A 20,813-nucleotide genomic window follows, 5' to 3' on the forward strand; every position below is an offset into this window, starting at 1 on the left:
GGCGCCTATGAAAAATATCTCAAAATGGGGGGGGGGGGCGCCTATGAAAAATATCTCAAAATGTACTTTATGTTCTGGGGATATTCCATATTATTTTTACATACCTCGTGATTGTATGAGTTAAAAATAATCCCTTTTTGTGGTTAATTTATGACTTGAATGATCCGTTTTATTATATAAATATTACTCAGAAAAGAATAAACAGATCTCTTAATAATAACAGATTCAGACTCGGTTCACCTTTGTTTTTTTTAAAGGTCCCGTGTCACGGCCATTTCTCCCGATCATAATTCCATTGTTGAGGTCTGCTAGAATAGATGTACATTGTTCAATGTTCCAAACTCACATTGGTTTCTCATCCAGCATCTCTGTGTAGTCTGTGCATTCACTCTCTGTCCTACACGGCTTGTTGGAGCTCCTGCCCCCCCCCCCCCTGTGAGCCCAGTGGCCGTCTGTGAGACAGCGAGACACAGCAAAACCCAGCCCGAACACACACACACCCGCAGCCTGGCTGGGAGTTTGTGTGTGTGCCCAGGCTGAGTTCCGTGGTGTCTTGCTGTCGCGCCGACCCAACGCCAGTGAGCAGCGTTTCCGCGAGGGGGGCGTCCAAAAAAATAAACAATTCGACAGAAGATCGAGAGTTTTTATCGCTTGAAATAACGAAAAGGAGTCTAGTGGGATTCTTTTCGCCGCCAGCAAAGCGTGTTCCTGTGACGGAAAGTGTACTGCCGGCGAGCCTTGACGTGGGGTGCTAGTGGAGCTGAGAGGCTCCGGCGCGCGCAGTTCACTGAGGCTCACTGAGGCTCCGGTAAACTGTGGTAACATGAAGAGCCGTTTAGGAGCCGTTTAGGAGCCGAAAGAGCCGGCTCTTAGTGAGCCGAGCCAAATGATCCGGCTCACTAAAAAGAGCCGGCTCTTAGTGAGCCGAGCCAAATGATCCGGCTCACTAAAAAGAGCCGGAATTCCCATCGCTAATACGTAAAGAGATAGTATCTATGAGGGACAGCTCAATTCAAAAGTCACGTGACACAGCGTGACGTCACACCCCCTGCTCTCGGGGGTGGACGCCCTCTCAGCCCTGGTCTGGCTGAAACACTGCCAGTGAGCCAGCTCACAGTGTCCGCTCCTCGCAGCAGCGAGCCTCGCAACGTCCCGCCGAGTGTGTGTGTGTGAGGAAGTCCGCGGATTGGTCCAAACGTAACGGCTTCGCGGACGTAACGTACGTCACTGTACCCGAAATACGTCACTATACCCAAGAATTAAACAATGGAAAAAGGGAAATCCCCAACGAGGCGTTCTGGCAGCACAGACAGGTCTTTGTACTTTGAGGCTTTGGGACTCGGCAGACCGTTCACATGCAGAAGCTACAGAACACAAGGGGACGGGTCAGAACCGGAGAAGCAGGACACGGGACCTTTGAGTTAAAATCGCTTTTTTTTCTCAGAGAATAATAAACACCGAGCAGGTACTCCGGACTCAATTCTGCCTTTTTTCTGAAAACCGAAACATTTTCACTTTTTTCAAAAATCGAAACATTTGGACTTTTTTCTGAAAATTGCATAATTCCGATTTTTTTAAGAAAATCTTTAAAATCTGACTTTCTTCAAAAATCTCTAAATTCTGACTTTTTACTGAAAATGTAAGAATTTTGAAAACATTTCTGAAAATGTAAGAATTCTGAATTTTTTTCTATAATCTCTAAATTCTGACTTTTTTCAGAAAATGTAAGAATTCTGAATTTTTTCTAAGAAAATTAAAGAATTCTGACTTTATTCAGACAATCTTTCAATTCAGACTTTTTTCTAAAATCTCTCAATTCTGACTTTTTTCAGAAAATTTAAGAATTCTGACTTTTTTCAAAAATGTGACTTTTTGGGAAAATCCCAAATTCTTAACTTTTTTCTACGTGAAAACGGGGCGGGACATCTATAAGCTGGTTGACCAATCACAACCGAGCTGGCCAGCTAACCAATCTGAGCAAACTGGGCTCTAGTTTCAGACAGAGGGTGAAAAGAGGCAGAGTGAGAACATTAAAGATGTTCGCATTGAGGCGGTGATCAAATCGAAATAAGGAACTCTCTAGATTGAGTTTGTCTCCTCATTAAATGATTGTTTTGTTGATTTTTTAATTATTTTAAGTCGTTAACGTGCCGAGAGGGAAACGTAAAGTTTTAGGACTGTGATGTATTATGTGTTCTGTTTTTCTTTGTGATTATTTATGTTTGCTGGTTTTCTTATAAATAAAAGTGTGAAAAAATGCATAAAACCGACTTATTGCTTCAGAATAAATATGATATACGTTTCACTGCATGTCCATTACAATTAATTAAATAAAGATCAGACGTATTGTGGTTATTTAAGAAAAGTATATAAAGATTCATTTTATAAGAAACAACACTGAAACTTCTTCGTGTTAAATGTTAACATTTTTGGGTTTATCTTTTAAACGTGCAGAAACTAAATCTATGAAGTGAAATAAGGTTTTATAATAAAAGAAGAAGCAGCAGACGCACATTCTAGAGTTTATCATTCAGATTATAAATAATAATAACTAGGGCTGTGTAAACAAGATGTCTCCTGACGTAAACAACAACATGACGTAAACAAGATGTCTCGACGTAAACAACAACATGACGTAAACAAGAAGTCTCCTAACGTAAACAACAACATGACGTAAACAAGATGTCTCCTGACGTAAACAACATGACGTAAACAACAACATGACGTAAACAAGATGTCTCCTCACGTAAACAACAACATGACGTAAACAAGATGTCTCCTGACGTAAACATCAACAGGACGTAAACAAGATGTCTCCTGACGTAAACATCAACTTGACGTAAACAAGATGTCTCCTGACGTAAACAACAACATGACGTAAACAAGATGTCTCCTGACGTAAACAACAACATGACGTAAACAACAACATGACTTAAACAAGATGTCTCCTGACGTAAACAACAACATGTCGTAAACAAGATGTCTCCTGACGTAAACAACAACATGTCGTAAACAAGATGTCTCCTGACGTAAACAACAACATGACGTAAACAAGATGTCTCCTGACGTAAACAACAACATGACGTAAACAAGATGTCTTCTGACGTAAACAACAACATGACGTAAACAAGATGTCTCCTGACGTAAACATCAACATGACGTAAACAACAACATGACGTAAACAAGATTTCTCCTGACGTAAACAACAACATGACGTAAACAAGATGTCTCCTGACGTAAACATCAACATGACGTAAACAAGATGTCTCCTGACGTAAACAACAAGACGTAAACAACAATGTGACGTAAACAACAACATGACGTAAACAAGATGTCTCCTGACGTAAACAACAACATGACGTAAACAAGATGTCTCCTGAAGTAAACATCAACATGACGTAAACAAGATGTCTCCTGACGTAAACATCAACATGACGTAAACAAGATGTCTCCTGACGTAAACATCAACATGACGTAAACAAGATGTCTCGACGTAAACAACAACATGACGTAAACAAGATGTCTCCTGACGTAAACATCAACATGACGTAAACAAGATGTCTCGACGTAAACAACAACATGACGTAAACAAGATGTCTCCTGACGTAAACATCAACATGACGTAAACAAGATGTCTCCTGATGTAAACAACAACATGAAGTAAACAAGATGTCTCCTCACGCAAACAACAACATGACGTAAACAAGATGTCTCCTCACGTAAACATCAACAGGACGTAAACAAGATGTCTCCTGACGTAAACATCAACATGACGTAAACAAGATGTCTCCTGACGTAAACATCAACATGACGTAAACAAGATGTCTCCTGACGCAAACAACAACATGACGTAAACAAGATGTCTCCTGACGTAAACATCAAAATGACGTAAACAAGATGTCTCCTGACGTAAACAACAACATGACGTAAACAAGATGTCTCCTGACGTAAACATCAACATGACGTAAACAAGATGTCTCCTGATGTAAACAACAACATGAAGTAAACAAGATGTCTCCTCACGTAAACAACAATATGACGTAAACAAGATGTCTCCTGACGTAAACATCAATAGGACGTAAACAAGATGTCTCCTGACGTAAACATCAACATGACGTAAACAAGATGTCTCCTGACGTAAACAACAACATGACGTAAACATGATGTCTCCTGACGTAAACAACAACATGTCGTAAACAAGATGTCTCCTGACGTAAACAACAACATGACGTAAACAAGATGTCTCCTGACGTAAACAACAACATGACGTAAACAAGATGTCTTCTGACGTAAACAACAACATGACGTAAACAAGATGTCTCCTGACGTAAACATCAACATGACGTAAACAACAACATGACGTAAACAAGATTTCTCCTGACGTAAACAACAACATGACGTAAACAAGATGTCTCCTGACGTAAACATCAACATGACGTAAACAAGATGTCTCCTGACGTAAACAACAAGACGTAAACAACAATGTGACGTAAACAACAACATGACGTAAACAAGATGTCTCCTGACGTAAACAACAACATGACGTAAACAAGATGTCTCCTGAAGTAAACATCAACATGACGTAAACAAGATGTCTCCTGACGTAAACATCAACATGACGTAAACAAGATGTCTCCTGACGTAAACATCAACATGACGTAAACAAGATGTCTCGACGTAAACAACAACATGACGTAAACAAGATGTCTCCTGACGTAAACATCAACATGACGTAAACAAGATGTCTCGACGTAAACAACAACATGACGTAAACAAGATGTCTCCTGACGTAAACATCAACATGACGTAAACAAGATGTCTCCTGATGTAAACAACAACATGAAGTAAACAAGATGTCTCCTCACGCAAACAACAACATGACGTAAACAAGATGTCTCCTCACGTAAACATCAACAGGACGTAAACAAGATGTCTCCTGACGTAAACATCAACATGACGTAAACAAGATGTCTCCTGACGTAAACATCAACATGACGTAAACAAGATGTCTCCTGACGCAAACAACAACATGACGTAAACAAGATGTCTCCTGACGTAAACATCAAAATGACGTAAACAAGATGTCTCCTGACGTAAACAACAACATGACGTAAACAAGATGTCTCCTGACGTAAACATCAACATGACGTAAACAAGATGTCTCCTGATGTAAACAACAACATGAAGTAAACAAGATGTCTCCTCACGTAAACAACAATATGACGTAAACAAGATGTCTCCTGACGTAAACATCAACAGGACGTAAACAAGATGTCTCCTGACGTAAACATCAACATGACGTAAACAAGATGTCTCCTGACGTAAACAACAACATGACGTAAACATGATGTCTCCTGACGTAAACATCAACATGACGTAAACAAGATGTCTCCTCACGTAAACAACAACATGACGTAAACAAGATGTCTCCTGACGTAAACAACAACATGACGTAAACAAGATGTCTCCTGACGTAAACAATAACATGACGTAAACAAGATGTCTCCTGACGTAAACAACAACATGACGTAAACAAGATGTCTCCTGACGTAAACAATAACATGACGTAAACAAGATGTCTCCTGACGTAAACAATAACATGACGTAAACCTGGGCCCTTTCTCATTTCTCTAACTCCCCTCCTCGACTCCTTTCCTCGAGACTTAGTCCCGCCCACAGGAGATGCGAGCCGAGGAGGGGAACCAATGAGAGAGGAGGGGAACCGAGGAGAGAGGAGGGGAGCCGAGGAGAGAGGAGGGGAACTGAGGAGAGAGGAGTCGAGGAGGGGAACCGAGAAGAGAGGAGGGGAACCGAGGAGAGAGGAGGGGAACCGAGGAGAGAGGAGTCGAGGAGGGGAACCGAGGAGAGAGGAGTCGAGGAGGGGAACTGAGGAGAGAGGAGGGGAAGCAGCAGGCGGTTAGAGAAATGAGAACTCCTCTCCTCTGAGCGGTCATTTTAAAGAGACGTCCATTAATGATGACAGGAGGCACAGCAGCCCTCTGTCTGATGGACAGATGTGTTCATGACACACACACACACACACACACACACACACACACACACACACACACACACACACACACACACACACACACACACACACACACACACACACACACACACACACACACTAAATGGTTTTAGATCATCTGGACTCTTTGTTTGTAGAGATCTACTAAACTAAAGCAGAGACAGAGAGTAGGCCTGTTACACTGAGTGATATATATTATACACACTGCTCTGCTTTCTGCACGGACCTCTCAGCTGTTCTCTCTGGAAACATGGCGTCGTGATGAAAGCAGTTAATAAAATAATATCCAGGGGATGCATGCAGAGCTGTGATTGGCTGAGATCAGTCCGGCCGTGCGTCTCGACTCTTTGAAACATCTCTGTTCCCGGAAATGCATCCAGGAAGGAGCCGAGGAGGAGCCATCAGTGTCTCCTCGGTTAGAGCTCCTCCAGAGAGCCTCCTCTCTCCTCTCTCCTCTCTCCTCTCTCCTCTCTCCTCGGTTAGAGCTCCTCGGTTAGAGCTCCTCCAGAGAGCCTCCTCTCTCCTCTCCTCTCTCCTCTCTCCTCGGTTATAGCTCCTCCAGAGAGCCTCCTCTCTCCTCTCTCCTCGGTTATAGCTCCTCCAGAGAGCCTCCTCTCTCCTCTCTCCTCTCTCCTCTCTCCTCGGTTAGAGCTCCTCCAGAGAGCCTCCTCTCTCCTCTCTCCTCTCTCCTCGGTTAGAGCTCCTCCAGAGAGCCTCCTCTCTCCTCTCTCCTCTCTCCTCGGTTAGAGCTCCTCCAGAGAGCTTCCTCTCTCCTCTCTCCTCTCTCCTCTCTCCTCTCTTAGAGCTCCTCCAGAGAGCTTCCTCTCTCCTCTCTCCTCTCTCCTCTCTCCTCTCTCCTCGGTTAGAGCTCCTCCAGAGAGCCTCCTCTCTCCTCTCTCCTCTCTCCTCGGTTAGAGCTCCTCCAGAGAGCTTCCTCTCTCCTCTTTCCTCTCTTAGAGCTCCTCCAGAGAGCTTCCTCTCTCCTCTCTCCTCTCTCCTCTCTCCTCGGTTAGAGCTCCTCCAGAGAGCTTCCTCTCTCCTCTCTCCTCTCTCCTCCCTCCTCGGTTAGAGCTCCTCCAGAGAGCCTCCTCGACGCTCGATCCTCGGTCCTCGAAGTGCATTTAGAGAAATGAGATGTCCTTCAACATGGCGCGCTGAAATTCATTTCCGCTTCACTACCGGAGGACCGAGGAGTCGAGGAGGGGGATTTGATGAAATGAGAAAGGGCCAAGATGTCTCCTGACGTAAACAACAACGTGACTGCCGTCTCACGCTCGGTTCTCAGATTTCACCAGGCTGGGAAGACTGAATCTGCAATAGGTAAGCAGCTTGGTGTGAGGAAATCAACTGTGGGAGCAATTATTAGAAAATGGAAGACATACAAGACCACTGATAATCTCCCTCCATCTGGGGCTCCACGCAAGATCTCACCCCGTGGGGTCAAAGTGAGAAACAAGAACGGTGAGCAGAGATCCCAGAACCACATGGGGGGACCTAGTCCATGACCTGCAGAGAGCTGGGACCAAAGTAACAAAGGCTACCATCAGTAACACACTACGCCGCCAGGGACTCAAATCCTGCAGTGCCAGACGTGTCCCCCTGCTTAAGCCAGGACATGTCCAGGCCCGTCTGAAGTTTGCTAGAGAGCATTTAGATGATCCAGAAGAGGATTGGGAGAATGTCATATGGTTAGATGAAACCAAAATAGAACTTTTTGGTAAAAACTCAACTCGACGTGTTTGGAGGAGAAAGAATGCTGAGTGTCATCCAAAGAACACCTACTGTGAAACATGGGGGGGGGGACATCATGCTTTGGGGCTGTTGTTCTGCAAAGGGACCAGGACCACTGATCCGTGTAAAGGAAAGAATGAATGGGGCCATGTATCGTGAGATTTTGAGTGACAACCTCCTTCCATCAGCAAGGGCATTGAAGATGAAACGTGGCTGGGTCTTTCAGCATGACAATGATCCCAAACACACCGCCCGGGCAACGAAGGAGTGGCTTCGTAAGAAGCATTTCAAGGTCCTGGAGTGGCCTAGCCAGTCTCCAGATCTCAACCCCATAGAAAATCTTTGGAGGGAGTTGAAAGTCCGTGTTGCCTAGCAACAGCCCCAAAGCATCACTGCTCTAGAGGAGATCTGCATGGAGGAATGGGCCAAAATACCAGCAACAGTGAAAACCTTGTGAAGACTTACAGAAAACGTTTGACCTCTGTCATTGCCAACAAAGGGTTTATAACTAAGTATTGAGATGAACTTTTGTTTTTGACCAAATACTTATTTTCCATCATTTGCAAATAAAGTCTTTAAAAATCAGACAATGTGATTTTATGGATTTTTTGTTTTTCTCATTCTGTCTCTCATAGTTGAGGTATACCCAGGATGAACATGACAGGCCTCTCTCATCTTTTGAAGTGGGAGAACTTGCACACGGTGGCTTGGTCACCTTCGCAGAATGCCAGATGGCCGCATGCCAAAGGACATCTTATACAGCGAGCTGAGCGCTGGTTCCAGAGGCAGAGGACGACCACTGCTGCGCTTCAAGGATGTCGTAAAACGTGACATGAAGGCCCTGGACATTGCGACGGATAACTGGGAGAGGCTGGCGGAGGACCGGACGAAGTGGCGCCAGCAGCTGCGCGAAGGTGGTGACAGACATGACAAAGACTGGATTCGTGGACTTGCTCAAAAACGTGGACATACTGTATCTCTCTGATTGCACCTTACTATCTCTTGTAGATTTTTCTTGCCAATATATGAAGCTCAGCGTAAATTCTTTCAGGAAGACTGGTTCCCACGCTCTCATTCACAATCCTCCCTCCCTCCCTCACTCACTCGCCCCCTTTCTCAATCAGCAAAAGGCGCAACTCACCCCAGCTAAACCAATCGGCTGCGTCTTATTTCCCACAGCCAATCAGCACACCAGGCAAAACGTTTGAATCTGCTCTTCTCTCCCCCGTCAGCATCGTTCAGGAGAATTGACCCTCCTTCACCTCCAGCGTTCAGATCCAAGGCAGGACAGCTCAGAGGAACCCTCATCACTCCGGATTTTATTTTCCCTTAGTATTCACCAGCACCAGTGTCTAGACCCCGGGGGGGTTCTCTTTCTAGTCGGCTTCCCCTCCCCCCTAATTCATCACAGTGGGGTCTAATCTCCAAAAACAGTATTGCGCACGGCAATACTAATGTTATCAACTTCAACTAAGTCTCTCCTGATTGATATATATATATATAGATATTCACTGGTAATTATCTTCATGACTTTAGATCCTGAGATAACCACAAAAAAAGGAAGTTAGTGTTTTTAGTTTGAGAACATTTCACTGGAAGCTGTTTGATGATCTGAGTGAGGATCAGTGATGAGCAAACATGGAGTCTGATAAACAGGTTGAAGTCCACACACACACACACACACACACACACACACACACACACACACACACACACAGACACACACACACAGACACACACACACACACACACACACACACAGAGTTTCTGTACACAACTGTACATACTGATAATAATACTGTGATACTGTCACTACTACACATCTTTATTAAGAGGAATTCAAACTTCTTCATTCAAAAGGATCTTCCCTAAAGTAAATAAGGTTTTGAATGAATAAGATCTACTGTGTATGTGAGGGATAATTATCCCGCTGATACACGGACACGTATCGTACGACCTTACTCCCAATGTTTATACAACATGATGTTCCCTAAAGTGTGAGGGTTGGTAACCCTCAGACTTTAGTTCCACCTGGAGTAAATCCACCAGCTACCCTGCAGTATACAAAGTCATTCAGACTAGCTGCACCTTTAGCAGCTTTGAGAACACTTTCACGATCAATCATTATAAAACATATCGTATATATTATTCTGAAATGGACCAATCTGCACAATGACTACTTTTACTGTCTTTCACTATATTTTGATGAGAATACTTTTCTACTTTCACTTGAGGAACATTTTGAATACAGGACTTTTACTGTAACAGAGTATTCCTACACTCTGGTACTTCTACTTTTACTAAAGTACAAGATCTGAGTACTTCTACTTTTACTCAAGAACCAGATCTGAGTACTTCTACTTTTACTCAAGTACAAGTTCTGAGTACTTCTACTTTTACTAAGTACAAGACCTGAGTACTTCTACTTTTACTCAAGTACAAGTTCTGAGTACTTCTACTTTTACTCAAGTACAAGATCTGAGTACTTCTACTTTTACTAAGTACAAGATCTGAGTACTTCTACTTTTAATCAAGAACAAGATCTGAGTACTTCTACTTTTACTAAGTACAAGATCTGAGTACTTCTACTTTTACTCAAGTACAAGATCTGAGTACTTCTACTTTTACTAAGTACAAGACCTGAGTACTTCTACTTTTACTCAAGTACAAGTTCTGAGTACTTCTACTTTTACTCAAGTACAAGATCTGAGTACTTCTACTTTTACTAAGTACAAGATCTGAGTACTTCTACTTTTAATCAAGAACAAGATCTGAGTACTTCTACTTTTACTCAAGAACAAGATCTGAGTACTTCTACTTTTACTCAAGTACAAGTTCTGAGTACTTCTACTTTTACTAAGTACAAGACCTGAGTACTTCTACTTTTACTCAAGTACAAGTTCTGAGTACTTCTACTTTTACTCAAGTACAAGATCTGAGTACTTCTACTTTTACTAAGTACAAGATCTGAGTACTTCTACTTTTAATCAAGAACAAGATCTGAGTACTTCTACTTTTACTAAGTACAAGATCTGAGTACTTCTACTTTTACTAAGTACAAGATCTGAGTACTTCTACTTTTACTAAGTACAAGACCTGAGTACTTCTACTTTTACTCAAGTACAAGATCTGAGTACTTCTACTTTTACTAAGTACAAGATCTGAGTACTTCTACTTTTAATCAAGAACAAGATCTGAGTACTTCTACTTTTACTAAGTACAAGATCTGAGTACTTCTACTTTTACTAAGTACAAGATCTGAGTACTTCTACTTTTACTCAAGTACAAGATCTGAGTACTTCTAATTTTACTCAAGTACAAGATCTGAGTACTTCTACTTTTACTCAAGAACACGATCTGAGTACTTCTACTTTTACTCAAGTACAAGATCTGAGTACTTCTACTTTTACTCAAGTACAAGATCTGACTACTTCTACTTTTAAAAAGTACAAGATCTGAGTACTTCTACTTTTACTCAAGAACAAGATCTGAGTACTTCTACTTTCACTCAAGTACAAGATCTGAGTACTTCTACTTTTACTAAGTACAAGACCTGAGTACTTCTACTTTTACTCAAGTACAAGATCTGAGTACTTCTACTTTTACTAAGTACAAGACCTGAGTACTTCTACTTTTACTCAAGTACAAGATCTGAGTACTTCTACTTTTACTAAGTACAAGATCTGAGTACTTCTACTTTTAATCAAGAACAAGATCTGAGTACTTCTACTTTTACTAAGTACAAGATCTGAGTACTTCTACTTTTACTAAGTACAAGATCTGAGTACTTCTACTTTTACTCAAGTACAAGATCTGAGTACTTCTAATTTTACTCAAGTACAAGATCTGAGTACTTCTACTTTTACTCAAGAACACGATCTGAGTACTTCTACTTTTACTCAAGTACAAGATCTGAGTACTTCTACTTTTACTCAAGTACAAGATCTGACTACTTCTACTTTTAAAAAGTACAAGATCTGAGTACTTCTACTTTTACTCAAGAACAAGATCTGAGTACTTCTACTTTCACTCAAGTACAAGATCTGAGTACTTCTACTTTGACTCAAGAACAAGATCTGAGTACTTCTACTTTCACTAAAGTACCATCTGAGTCCTTCTCTCTGTTAGAAGCAGAAACTCTCGTGTGAGTCGACCTGTTTGTTCAGGTCCAGGTCGTTGAACCTGAGCCTGAAGGTCGGATCGGTCCATCGAGACTCAGAGAGAGAGAGCAGCTGCTGACGGTGAGAACTCAACTTTATTTTAATTTAAACTTATTTAAAATCTGTAAACAGCACCAGCTGCCTCTTTACTTATGGTCACTTTAAAAAACTACAATCCTACTTAGTTCTTTCCTGTCCACGGTGTATCACTCTGCTATTGTTTTAACTTACAGTGCCTTTTATAATGTATAACGTGAGCCTACTTTGTTGTTTTCTATTTTTAAATAACACGTATTTTCTCTTCAGATTTATCCGTGCTATATTTCTGCCGTTACAATAACGTGCATTTCCCTGATTCTCATTCTGAAACACGTGTTTTCATGTTAGAGAACGTTCTTTAGAAAGCTTTAGTCTGGGGGAAAGAGACGTTAGAAGTTAGTAGGAACAATAATATTAAACTTTATTAATATAGCAACTTTCAAAACATAGTTACAAAGTGCTTTCAGTGACTTAAGGGAAAGATAGGTTTACACACGGACTGCAGCTTCGTCTCCGTGCTGCCACGGATTTTATATATATGTCACGCTGCTGTTCGGATGTGACTGTGTTGAAACATCAAAGTACAAATACTGTGGTCTCTAAGAACTTTACATTACAAAAAAAAGTAGTAGTAAAAGTAAAAGTTCAAAACTACCAGCTTCAAAATATAATCAAAGTACAAACAGTAAAGTTATTAATAATAGATAAAAAGACAATAAAGACAAAATGACTACAAATAAAAGGTTACACAACTATTACTGTTTACTCTTACAACTCATTGTGTGACTCCCAGTGAGCCGATGGGGCCTTTGCACAACCGTCTCATAATCTACCCATGATTTCCAGGTGGTTTCCAGGTCCCTACAAGAAGTTTCCAGGTGGTTTCCAGGATTTTCCAGTGCTCCCAAGTGGTTTCCAGAATTCTATAGGTGCTCCAAAGTATTTATAAGAGTAGCCAGGTGATTGCAAGAAGATTCCAAGGGGTTTCCGTGCTTTTCCAGGAGTTCCCAGGTGTTTCCAGGAGTTCCCAGGTGTTTCCAGGAGTGCCCAGGTGTTCCCAGGAGTTCCCAGGTGTCTCTGGGCATGGCGGTGTGCCTGCAGGTTGTGGGTTTGATGCTGGGCGTGGCGTCCTGGTGCCTGGCCTCCAGCTGCACCTCCTCCCAACTGTGGAGGGTCAGGAGTCAGGCGGAGTCCGTTAGCAGCAGCCAGAGACAGTTTGAGGGGCTTTGGATGAGCTGCGCTGCCTCATCACTGGGAAGCCTGCAGTGCAGCCGCTTCAAAACCACCTTAGGACTCCCAGGTACACACACACACGCACACATACACACACATACACACACACATACATACACACACACGCACACACACAGACTCGCACATATAAAGAGCTAAAATTGGGCTATAAAGGAACTACAGCACGGTCACATGACTTCACGTCACCACCGCTAAGCTAAAGGAGGCTAATGTTGGGCTATAAAGGAACTACAGCACGGTCACATGACTTCACGTCACCACCGCTAAGCTAAAGGTGGCTAATGTTGGGCTATAAAGGAACTACAGCACGGTCACATGACTTCACGTCACCACCGCTAAGCTAAAGGTGGCTAATGTTGGGCTATAAAGGAACTACAGCACGGTCACATGACTTCACGTCACCACCGCTAAGCTAAAGGAGGCTAATGTTGGGCTATAAAGGAACTACAGCACGGTCACATGACTTCACGTCACCACCGCTAAGCTAAAGGAGGCTAATGTTGGGCTATAAAGGAACTACAGCACGGTCACATGACTTCACGTCACCACCGCTAAGCTAAAGGCGGCTAATGTTGGGCAATAAAGGAACTACAGCACGGTCACATGACTTCACGTCACCACCGCTAAGCTAAAGGCGGCTAATGTTGGGCAATAAAGGAACTACAGCACGGTCACATGACTTCACGTCACCACCGCTAAGCTAAAGGCGGCTAATGTTGGACTATAAAGGAACTACAGCACGGTCACATGACTTCACGTCACCACCGCTAAGCTAAAGGTGGCTAATGGTGGGCTATAAAGGAACTACAGCACGGTCACATGACTTCACTTCACCACCGCTAATCTGAAGGTGGCTAATGGTGGGCTATAAAGGAACTACAGCACGGTCACATCACTTCACGTCACCACAGCTAAGCTAAAGGAGGCTAATGTTGGGCTATAAAGGAACTACAGCACAGTCACATGACTTAACCAGGGCTGCCAACACTCACGCATTGAGCGTGAGAGTCACGCAATTAACCTATATCTCACGCACTCACGCCACACATGCCTTTCCTCACGCTAAGTTTTCATCCAAAATAAATGTATAAATATACAAATAAAGTGGAGGAACAGCAAACCGAGCGGTCTACGAAATGAGACGGTCCTCTGGCTTAGTTCAGTAAAGTTGGAACGATATTGGGAGATTCAGATTTCACGGATCAATAACTCATGAAAACGTTATTCAGACACAAATGACGTCTCCTAAGTACCGCGGTAGGTTGACAACGAACTACAATCACATTTTGATCAAAAAAAGCCAATACGCGCCGGCCGTCCTCCGAGCTGGACACATTACATTGGTCTCTATCCGCAGCCGGAGTAGAAACGAGTGCAGGGACCGTCTGCAAAGTGCAACTCCGAAAAAAGAGAATACAATAATATGCAATCACTATTATACAGTATATTAGCCTACTACCAAACTCACCACACACATCAATAGTCTCCTGGTGGTCATACTACAGCAAGGAGTTTGGAAGAATATGCTTTTGAATAATTTTGGGGAATATTTATAATGTAAAATCTTCAATAAATATGGCATTATCTACTGCAGCACGGTCACATGACTTCACGTCACCACCGCTAAGCTAAAGGTGGCTAATGTTGGGCTATAAAGGAACTACAGCACGGTCACATGACTTCACGTCACCACCGCTAAGCTAAAGGAGGCTAATGTTGGGCTATAAAGGAACTACAGCACGGTCACATGACTTCACGTCACCACCGCTAAGCTAAAGGTGGCTAATGTTGGGCTATAAAGGAACTACAGCACGGTCACATGACTTCACGTCACCACCGCTAAGCTAAAGGTGGCTAATGTCCTACCACCTGTCCTCTGGACCCTATCCCCTCAAACCTCCTTCAGACTATCGCTCCTGATATTCTACCATTTCTCACCCATTTCATCAACACTTCTCTAACTTCTGGTCACTTTCCAAACAGTCTCAAGGAGGCAAGAGTAAACCCTCTCCTTAAGAAACCCCCTCTCAACCCGTCTGATGTTATAAACTACAGGCCTGTCTCTCTCCTCCCGTTCCTGTCTAAAACACTTGAACGCGCTGTCTTTAAACAACTCTCCTGTTATCTCCATCAGAACAACCTTCTGGATCCGCACCAGTCTGGTTTCAAGGCAGGTCACTCAACAGAAACTGCTCTCCTTGCTGTCTCTGACAAACTGCACACTGCTAAAGCAGCCTCCCTCTCCTCTGTCATCATCCTTCTGGACCTGTCTGCTGCATTCGACACGGTGAACCATCGGATCCTCCTTCGCACTGTCCAAGAACTTGGAGTTTCAGGCACTGCACTTTCCCTCCTCACCTCATACCTCAACGACCGCACCTACAGGGTTACTTGGAGAGGGTCCGAGTCCGACCCTTGTCAATTAACTACAGGGGTCCCTCAGGGCTCGGTTCTTGGTCCCCTCCTCTTCTCCCTGTACACAAACTCGCTCGGATCAGTCATTAGCCCGCATGGTTTTTCATACCACTGCTACGCTGACGACACCCAACTAATTCTGTCCTTTCCCCGCTCAGAGACCCAGGTCGTCGCACGCATCTCTGCTTGCCTAGCAGACATCTCTCAGTGGATGTCTGCTCACCACCTCAAGCTCAAACTTGACAAGACTGAACTGCTCTTCCTTCCGGGAAAAGATTGTCCCACTCTTGACCTAACAATCAACATCGGCACCTCTGTTGTTTCCCCGACTCAGACTGCAAGGAATCTGGGTGTGACCCTAGATAACAAACTGTCCTTCACTGCAAACATCGCTGCTACAACCCGCTGCTGCAGATACACTCTTTACAACATCAGGAGGATACGTCCCCAGCTGACCCAGACATCAGCGCAGATTCTGTTCCAGGCTCTCGTCATCTCACGCCTAGACTACTGCAACTCCCTCATGGCTGGTCTACCTGCATGTGCCATCCGACCTCTGCAGCTCATCCAGAATGCAGCGGCTCGTCTGGTCTTCAACCTTCCCAAATTCTCCCACACCACACCGCTCCTCCGCTCCCTTCACTGGCTTCCAGTAACTGCTAGAATCCACTTCAAGACACTGGTACTTGCGTACCATGCTGCGAATGGATCTGGCCCTTCCTACATCCAGGACATGGTTAAACCGTACACCCCAGCACGTGCACTCCGCTCTGCATCAGCCAAACAGCTCGCTGCCCCCGCACTGCGAGGGGGACCCAAGTTCCCGTCATTAAAAACACGTGGGTTTGCTATCCTGGCTCCAAAATGGTGGAATGAGCTCCCCATTGAAATCAGGACAGCAGACAGCTTACACATCTTCCGACGCAAACTGAAAACTCATCTCTTTAGACTTCACTTCGAGCGATAGAATTACTAACAAAGCACTTATATACTAATAAAGGGCTGGCTTTCTAAATGCCAGTTGAGTAGCACTTGAAATGTTTGGCTCTATGAAACCTGATGTACTTATATGATTCTGTTTTCTTAAAGGTTGTATCTTCCTGGTCGAATGCACTTATTGTAAGTCGCTTTGGATAAAAGCGTCAGCTAAATGCAATGTAATGTAATGTAATGTAATGTAATGTAATGTTGGGCTATAAAGGAACTACAGCACGGTCACATGACTTCACGTCACCACCGCTAAGCTAAAGGAGGCTAATGTTGGGCTATAAAGGAACTACAGCACGGTCACATGACTTCACGTCACCACCGCTAAGCTAAAGGAGGCTAATGTTGGGCTATAAAGGAACTACAGCACGGTCACATGACTTCACGTCACCACTGCTAAGCTAAAGGAGGCTAATGTTGGGCTATAAAGGAACTACAGCACGGTCACATGACTTCACGTCACCACCGCTAAGCTAAAGGTGGCTAATGTTAACAGCTTAGAGACTAATGTCTGCACTATCTTTAGCCCCAAACTGTTCTAAACTGCTGTATAAACTGTACTTCCTGTGTGCAGTCCACCTGCAGGTGTGCCGGGCTCTGATGATCCTCTCTCTGATGCTCGGACTCGCCTCCACCATCGTCTCCGTCCTTGGACTCAAGTGCACGAAGATCGGAAGAATCTCGGAGAGCGCCAAGGAGAAGATGGCCCTGACCGGAGGACTCCTGTTCATCCTGTCCGGTACGTAACTGTTAGAAAATCTCCCTGGTCCCCGGCTTGAGCTTCAACCTCAGGATCCATGTATCTGTGATCCTCTCCAGAATGGAAGTAGTCATCACATACAGAGCATCAACTAGTTCCTGAACAGTGTCCTTCACATGCTGATATCCAAGAGAGGGAGTTCCACAGTCACAAGATGGAGGAATAGAAAGCAGTATTCAATGTTTACTTCAGATTAGCTCCACGTCAGAAATGATCATGCTTGTCATATGTCTCTCTCCATAGAGGCTGAATCATCATGTTAATCACATAGCTATCATATGCCTCAAACAGTCCTGATGCTCGGCTAGGTAATCACACATCCTGTCATGTTCACAGCTACAGGTGATACCTTTGTTATCATGTTACTCTCATGTTGGAGGAGGACATTCAGTATCTTCCCAACAGTTATCATTGCTTTTTATACCTCACTAAAATAAACTGATCTCAATGTTGGTCTTTTTCACAGATTAGAAACTCATCTCTGTTCAAACCTGAACAGAGATGAATGATGACGTCCAAAAACCAAGATGGTGACGTCCTAATGTTATTGTTTTTTGTACTTCCTGTCTCTCCTCAGGTGTGTTTTCCCTGAGCGCCGTGTCCTGGTACGCGAGCAGAATCATCCACGAGTTCCACGACCCGCTGTACGGAGGAGTCAGGTCCGTCAGAAAGAAACACCTTTACGACATTTTAATCTTCACAAACGCAGCTTTACACAAAGATCTGGTTCCATTCAGTAAACAGAGTCACTGTTGACTTTCAGCACGGATCAAATCTCTTTGGAAAACGCAAGCTGCATAAAATCAAACCATGGAAACAACACAAGATTAGATCATGTGAAGAAATTGCTTTTCAAAAGAATACAAAACTGATAAAAACCACAAAAAACAACAATTTAAACAACAAATGAACCGACGTGCCGTAAAACCACCCCAACAATACGAACTGTGCGTTCTGCGTGGACACACCACACAGTCACAAACAGACAATATGTTTAACTCCACCAGGGGGCGATGCTGCTAACTGAATTATCATTAAGGCCAGGGTGTGTGTGTGTGTGTGTGTGTGTGTGTGTGTGTGTGTGTGTGTGTGTGTGTGTGTGTGTGTGTGTGTGTGTGTGTGTGTGTGTGTGTGTGTGTGTGTGTGTGTGTGTGTGTGTGTGTGTGTGTGTGTGTGTGTGTGTGTGTGTGTGTGTGTGTGTGTGTGTGTGTGTGTGTGTGTGTGCAGGTTTGAGCTGGGCACTGGTCTGTATTTTGGCTGGGCCGCTGCAGGGATGGCCATACTGGGAGGATCGATGCTGTGCTCCTCCTGCAGGAAGACGACTCCTCTTCCCTCTGCACGGTACACACACACACACACACACACACACACACACACACACACACACACACACACAAACAATATAACTCTAATGCCTGTGTCTTTGTTTCCTCCTGCAGGCAGTTCTCGTACAGCCTCTCCCCGACGACGGGAGGAGAGCAGATCTATAGAGCCGCTCCGCCCTCACAGAGCAGCTCCAAGGCAGCTTACGTCTGAACCACATCATCAGGAATGAGTCCTAGAGCCAGGCAATGGGTCAGCATGTCATCACTTCCTGTCCCCTGGTCTGGAGCTCAATGTGTTTTGGGTTGTTATCCTGAAATAAGGTCTGTGGGTAACAAAGGAGATTTAAAAACCGCTAACAACAGACCGCTGTGAGTAGGCCACTTTCTGGTGTAATCTAACAGTTAGCTTCCTAACAAGTGAAACAATGGGTTCAGCATCCCCAATAAACCCCCAAACCACTCTAATGTAATCCAAACCAGCCAATCAGATGTTGAACTGTTATCCGTATGGGTGATTATGCTAATCACATCTGGCAGGTTATAGACCCTACTATACATTTCTGATGTGACAACATTCTCTAAATGTCGTAGAGAGCTGAGGAATGAGTCCTAAAACCAGGCAATGAGTCAGCATGTCATCACTTCCTGTCCCCTGGTCTGGAAGTCAATGGTTCTCTGAATGTGTTTTTAGTTGTTCTCCTGAAATCATGTCTGTGGTTATCACAAGCTGAAGAGATGTTCTAAAATACATCAGTAAATACCCAGCTGGTGGATTTAAACAAGTGTCTGAATACAACACAACCACACACACACACACACACACACACACACACACACACACACACACACACACACACACACACACACACACACCACACACACACCACACACACACACACACACACACACACACACACACACACACTCTCTCACTCTCACTCACTCACACACACACACACACACACACACACACACACACACACACACACACACACACACACACACACACACACACACAAACACCCACACACAAACACCCACACACACACCCCCACACACACACACACACACACACACACACACACACACACACACACAACACACACACACACACACACACACACACACACACACACCCTGAAATAAGCATTCGGAGTGCTTTTAACAGCATTGACATTGTTTCATAGCTCCATGGAGTTTCACATAAAGTTGAACTTGTTAAACCACATCCAGTAATTAAAGAGTTATATTATAAATCATTAGGCGTTGAGTTTGTGATCTGACTGCAGGTTAAACCCTAAACATCTTCTTTATGTTGACTCTGGACTGATCAGATATAATTATGAGATTATCCTTTATTTTCTACAACAACACAAAATCACACGGAGAAGTCTCATTGGCCCAGGGAGATGCTGCCTTCAGGGACCAACACGGAAACACACCATCATTCATTATTATTATTATTATTATTATTATTATTATTTTGTATTATGAATATTATATTTCTTATTTTTAAATGAAAGCCACTGTCCCCTTGTGAATCTCAAAATAAAATGTAAAAAAGTAAATATTTTTAATTAATTAAATGACTTCAACAAGAACAATATACTTTATGACAAATCATTTACAAAAGTCTCCATAGACAAAGAAATATTATTTGATGCGAGACATTTATTTCTCATTGGCTCAAAGTGTAAAATAAAGACCCTACATTTCTCTAAATAACAAAAATAAAGTATCCCAGTAGATCCAGGAGTTGGCTGATTCAGTCCCGGTTTGTCTCTCTGGTACCTGAAGGGAGGGCAGCAGTTGACCAGCGCGATGGTTTTGGACACGTATCCGTCCTCGTTGTCTCCGAACATGCCGCTCTGCATCCCCTCGTGAAACATCTCCACTTTACGCTGGAAACTACAAACAGAAACGTCTTAATCCTGATCACTTTTATACAGAATATATTTTCTCCACTGCCTCAGGTCTTTCTGGGCGATTAGACACATTCTTCTATTGTTTTTTACAGCGGGGTTTATGAGTGTTCTACAGTATTGTAATACTACATAAGATACAATTCTGCTTTTAGTTGTTATGCTCCCCACACATGGAACACACTTCCA

General features: G+C 43.5%; 1 protein-coding gene across 2 annotated transcripts; it reads left to right on the forward strand.

Moving 5' to 3' along the window:
• Nucleotides 1-11,851: 11,851 nt before the first annotated feature.
• On the forward strand, nt 11,852-19,722 carry LOC307037578 (claudin-1-like). 2 transcript variants are annotated; one of them, XM_079678611.1, is made up of 7 exons: nt 11,852-12,003; nt 12,808-12,992; nt 13,033-13,261; nt 17,192-17,356; nt 17,955-18,036; nt 18,605-18,718; nt 18,817-19,722. In XM_079678611.1, the coding sequence occupies exons 3-7, from the start codon at nt 13,045-13,047 to the stop codon at nt 18,911-18,913; spliced, it is 675 nt and encodes a 224-aa protein (XP_079534737.1). In that variant the 5' UTR covers nt 11,852-12,003; nt 12,808-12,992; nt 13,033-13,044; the 3' UTR covers nt 18,914-19,722. The 2 variants fall into 2 exon arrangements, with proteins under 2 accessions (XP_079534737.1, XP_079534736.1); XM_079678610.1 differs by having other exon boundaries at nt 12,808-13,261.
• The last annotated feature ends 1,091 nt before the right edge of the window (nt 19,723-20,813 follow it).

Source organism: Notothenia rossii, assembly GCF_949606895.1.
Source record: "Notothenia rossii genome assembly, chromosome: 4".
In the NCBI taxonomy this organism is placed as follows: domain Eukaryota; kingdom Metazoa; phylum Chordata; class Actinopteri; order Perciformes; family Nototheniidae; genus Notothenia; species Notothenia rossii.

Coding starts and splice junctions, on each gene's coding strand:
- LOC307037578 (XM_079678610.1), top strand. CDS start 13,045: ATGGCGGTGTGCCTGCAGGTTGTGGGTTTGATGCTGGGCGTGGCGTCC. Junction 13,262..17,191: donor AACCACCTTAGGACTCCCAG/GTACACACACAC, acceptor TCCTGTGTGCAG/TCCACCTGCAGGTGTGCCGG. Junction 17,357..17,954: donor ACTCCTGTTCATCCTGTCCG/GTACGTAACTGT, acceptor GTCTCTCCTCAG/GTGTGTTTTCCCTGAGCGCC.